Raw genomic sequence first — 5,148 nt, 5'->3', positions numbered from 1 at the left:
CCCCATTGCCGGGCTCGCCTCTCGGCCGCCTCCTCCCGGTGGGAGCGTGCCATTGCCGCGCACGTCGCCCGCAGTCCCGCCGGCCTCCAGCAGGGGCCAGGCGAGAGGCGGCGGAGGCATCCCAGCGCTTCAAGGCTCCCTCTAAGCTGCTGCGGAGTCTTGTGAGCAAATATTCTACTTTGGGCGCTGCTGGCATTCAAGCTGTGAGCCCGCGATTAGGCCGCTGCACAAACCGGTCTGCTCTGGAGCCCCCTCCTTCCCGAGCCGAGACGAACAGGATCCCTGCCAGTGTTCCCTCTAAGCCGAGTCAGTGTGAGCTAGCTCACAGTGTTTTAGCCTCCGGCTCACACATTTTTATCTCCGCTCAGGAAGGGATGGGGCTCCGGAGCAAACGGATTTATGCAGCAGTCAAATCGCTCGCTCACAACTTTAATGCCAGGAGCTCACAAAGGAGAATGTTTGCTCACCAGACTCCGGGGCTTAGGGGGAACATTGGTCCCTGCGCGCTTCCAGCCGACGAGCCAGGAGGGGGGGGGGGGCTAAAAGCGCGACCCTAAAAGGGGTTCAATCAACTTGCTTGCGGGGCTGCCCTGTTCCGGAAAAGCACCAAAGAGGAGGACCCGTTTCCCCGCTGACTCCTTCAGACGAGGAATCCGTCCCGAAAATAAACCTCATCTCAGTACCCCGCCTATGTAAGCAGCGAGCATCGCTAGGAATATCCCGAAGAACTCTCCAACCCGAAGGAGGGCGGACGGACCCCCACCCCCCAAAAAAAGAGGACCTCTGGGTCATTCTCCCTAAAATGCATTTATATATGAACACTGGTGGGCGCGCGGGCCGCCAGAAGGTGTCCTTGCCTAGTGTCCCAAAAAGGCTGGAGCCGGCCCTGGTCACCCCCCAAGCCCTTTCCGCACGTTGACGGCGCCTCTCGGCCGCCTCCTCCTGGTGGAAGGGCGCCATTGCCGCCCGCAGCGCCCGCAGTCCCGCCGGCCTCCAGCAGGGGCCAGACGAGAGGCGGCCGGCGGAGACCTGCGCATAGCATAGCCCCGGGCCGGGAAGCCGGGAGAAGCGCGTCTTTGCTGCTTGGTTCCCGCGCCTGCAGGGCAGGTCCAACCCGCGCCCGCTGGTCCTGAGACCGGTTGCTCAAAAAAGTAACTTGCTGCGCGGTTCTGCAGCACAAGGGCTTGTGCTTCAAAGCCTGTTATAAGCAACGCTCCCTCTAAGCTGTGGAGTCTCGTGAGCAAGAATCCCACTTTGGGAGCACCTGGCATTCAAATTGTGAGCCAGCGATTTGGCTGCTGCATAAATTAGTCTGCATAAATTCACAATTGAGCACGCTATTCTATAACAATCCTCTTTTAAGACTTAACCACACATTTGGTTTATATTGACTTTAACAAATCTCGATATACATTTTTCTTTCGTGATAAGGTTCTCACAACTTTTCAAACTTTGTCTAATCTCTATTCTTCCTGTCTCATGACTCTTCATTTCACTAACCTACAGGTTTCCTACCTCTATATTTTCCACTTAATTTATCAGTATATTCATTTTCCTTCTTAGGCTTACATCAACAAGAATAAACATTTCTAACCCCTTCATTTCATTCATTACATTTCATTTTTTCTTATAAATCTTTATTTCTCTCTTATATGGTGTCCCTTTGCTACAATCAACTTTGTTCTGTTCTGTTGCCTCTAGACATGGATCCACCTGAATCTTATCAACCTGGAGTGCAAGGTGCCAAGTGGAAGGTGATGCACATTGGAGCTAAAAATCCTAAATATAAATATACGTTGATGGGGTCTGAACTGGCAGAGACTGATCAAGAGAGAGATCTTGGAGTTGTAGTAGATAGCTCACTGAATATGTCAAGACAGTGTGTGGCTGCAATAAAGAAGGCCAATGCTATGCTGGGGATTATTAGGAAGGGTATTGAAAACAGATCAGCCAATATCATAATGCCCCTATATAAATCAATGGTGCGACCTCATTTGGAATACTGTGTGCAATTCTGGTCACCACATCTTAAAAAGGATATTACAGCTTTGGAAAAAGTGCAGAAAAGGGCAACTCGAATGATAAAGGGGTTGGAACACTTTCCCTATGAGGAAAGGTTAAGGCGCTTAGGGCTCTTTAGCTTGGAGAAACGACGACTGAGGGGTGACATGATTGAGGTTTATAAGATTATGCATGGGAAAGAGCAGGTAGAGAAAGAAGTACTTTTCTCCCTTTCTCACAATACAAGAACTCGTGGGCACTCCATGAAATTGCTGAGCGGTTGGGTTAGAACGGATAAGAGGAAGTACTTCTTCACCCAAAGAGTGATTAACACATGGAATTCACTGCCACAGGAAGTGGTGGCGGCTACAAGCATGGACGGCTTCAAGAGGGAATTAGATAAGCATATGGAGCAGAGGTCCATCAGTGGCTATTAGCCACAAGGTATAGATAGGGACTCTGGGGCAAGTGATGCTCTGTCTTCTTGGTGCTTGGGGGGGTCAACAGTGGGGGGGCTTCTAATGTCCTGGCCCCACTGCTGGACCTCCCGATGGCACCTGATATTTCTGGCCACTGTGTGACACAGAGTGTTGGACTGGATGGGCCTTTGGCCTGATCCAACGTTGGCATCTCTTATGTTCTTATGTTCTTATGAGTTGGCAAACTTTGCAGCTGCCCCGGGGCAACTAATGCAAGAGAGGGGAAGCGATGGTCTTAGGAGAGAGCCTTCACTTGCCTTGGAGAGAGTGTCAGAAGCAGGGCTCCATTACAGTGGGGAGTGCAATCGGGTGGGCGCAGGAATGGCCACCAATGTTCCCTCTAAGCCGTGGAGTCTTGTGAGCAAAAATCCTACTTTGTGAGCTGCTGGCATTACAGTTGTGAGCAAGTGATTTGATTACTGCATCAATCAGTTTGCTCTGGAGCCGTCCTTCCTGAGCTGAGACAAAAATGTGTGAGCCCTAGGCTAAAAAACTGTGAGCTGGCTCACACTAACTCACCGTAGAGGGAACACTGATGGCCACTGGCTGTCTGGTGTGGATCACTTTAAAAGGGGATTGCTAGATTTGAGTCCAGTAGCACCTTAGAGACGAACAATATTTTCAGGGAATGAGCTTTGGAGAGACAAAGCTCCCAGGTTCATGGAAAGCAGGACCCCCAGTGCGCCGCTTTCTGTGGCCACTAAAGAGAGCCTCCATAGTCAGAGGCAGTCCACCTCTGAATGCCAGTGCTAGGAGGCAATGGCAGAAGAAAGCCTGCCTCTCTATGGCTTGGTGGTTGGCCACATTATAAGATGGCCTCCTGTACTACATGGACCACTTTGGACTAATCCAGCATGGTGCTGTTAACGTCCCTCCCCACCTTGTGTTCGGAGAATAGTTGCCGCTCAGAGTTTTCGGTTTTGCGTTTCTGTCTGTGAGTTATGTCTCCTTTGCTGCTCTCTGCTGGCCTAAGGGGGAAATGCAACGGATAGCTTGCATTGTGCCCCCTGTTCGCCAGCAGAGGTCAGTACAGAGGTGAGAGACCTGAGATTCAGGTGTGTAGCTGCGTTGGTCTGAAGCCACAGAACGAAGCTTGAGTCCAGCGTAGAGATGTAAGATTTCCGGAAATTTTGAAGCTCGGAAAAAAACCCGGGTTTTTTCCGAAAAAACGGAATTTTTTGGAAAAATTGAAAAAAATGTTACATTAGCATTTCTTTTGTCTTTTCTAGATGTGTGTGTGTGTGTGTGTGTATAAGAAATGATTTGGAAAATATTTGAACACCTTGTCTTAAAATATTTTATTCATCTTGTTAAAATAAAATGTTCCATAATCAATTTTTTTTCTTTTCTTTTTTCAATTTTTCCAATTTTTCGGAAAAACCCCACAAAGGCTTCAGGAAAAAAACGAGAAAAAAAACGGAAAAAAACCGTTTTTTTCTGATTTTTTCCCGGTTTTTTTCCGGGCCTTCACATCTCTAGTCCAGCGGCACCTTGAAGACCAAGCAAGTTTCATTCTGGGTATAAGCTTTCACGTGCATGCACACACTTCTTCAGATACACGAAAGCTTATACCTTGACTAAAACTTTGTGGGTCTTCAAGGTGCCTGACTGGACTCAAACTATTGCTTCAAACCAACACAACTGTCCATGAGTCTATATATCCCATTAAGAAGGATTCAGGTGTGTAGCTGCATTAGTCTGAAGCGGCAGAACAAAATCCAGTGGCACCTTTAAGATCAACAAAGTTTAATTCAAGGTGTAAGTTTTCGCGCCCACTTCTTCAGATACAAAGAAATGGAAGTTACCAGTCCATACATACAGGTAGAGGCAGGTGAACAGTTAATTAAGCATTCAGGATAACGATAAAATGCAAGAATATGCTGTTATGGCAAAACTGGCAAAGTTCATTAATCAGAGACCAACAGACGAATTTGAACAGGTGAGTTTTCTGTGATTTGTATAACCAGTCTTTGTAGTCATGCAGTTGAATGGTTTATATTATAGTTTCAGTATGAAATATTGAAGACATTTTCTTTCGTATGTTTCATATCACAACAAACTGGTCTGTTAAGATTATACACAGATTTCTATGATGTTATTCACGATTTATCATATAACTGATAAGACTGATAGGATAAAAATGTTAATATATTATGAGAAAATGGTAAATTGTTGAGTAGGTTGTTATAGTGGTTGTTAAAGTTATAACGCTGTATAATTTTCCTAAAAATTCAAGTATTTGAATCAAGGATTGTCCTTTATATCTGCAAAAAAAAAAAAAAATGTCCTCTATACTATGTCTTGCTAATTTTAACTTTTATTCTTTGCCCTTACCCTACGAGAGCCAGTTTGGTGTAGTGGTTAAGTGCGCAGACTCTAATCTGGGAGAACCGGGTTTGAGTCCCCACTCCTCCATGTGCACCTGGCTGGATGACCTTGGGCAAGCCGTAGTTCTGACAAGAGCTGTCCTTGAACAAGAGCAGTTTCTGTCAGAGCTCTCTCAGCCCCACCCACCTCACAGGGTGTCTGTTGTGGGGAGGGGAAGGGAAAGGAGTTTGTAAGCTGCTCTGAGACACCTTTGGGTAGTGAAGGGCGGCATGTAAATCCAATCTCTTCTTCTTCTCTCAGAGCTGTTCTCTCAAAGGCAGTTCTCGGGAGAGGTGCCTTA

At 47.1% G+C, this 5,148-nt stretch overlaps 1 protein-coding gene across 1 annotated transcript in view; it reads right to left on the bottom strand.

Moving 5' to 3' along the window:
• The window catches only part of L2HGDH (L-2-hydroxyglutarate dehydrogenase), a 17,618-nt gene that overhangs the window by 1,163 nt on the left and 11,307 nt on the right, over positions 1-5,148 (bottom strand). Inside the window, exon 5 of the mRNA XM_015425598.1 lies at positions 915-1,029. Within this exon, the coding sequence (XP_015281084.1) occupies positions 915-1,029 (115 nt within the window). The remainder of the gene's footprint in view (positions 1-914; positions 1,030-5,148) is intronic.

Source organism: Gekko japonicus, unplaced genomic scaffold (genome assembly GCF_001447785.1).
Source record: "Gekko japonicus isolate JY-2015 unplaced genomic scaffold, Gekko_japonicus_V1.1 scaffold961, whole genome shotgun sequence".
NCBI classification, from domain to species: Eukaryota; Metazoa; Chordata; class Lepidosauria; order Squamata; family Gekkonidae; genus Gekko; species Gekko japonicus.
This window is presented reverse-complemented; position numbering and strand designations above follow the sequence as displayed.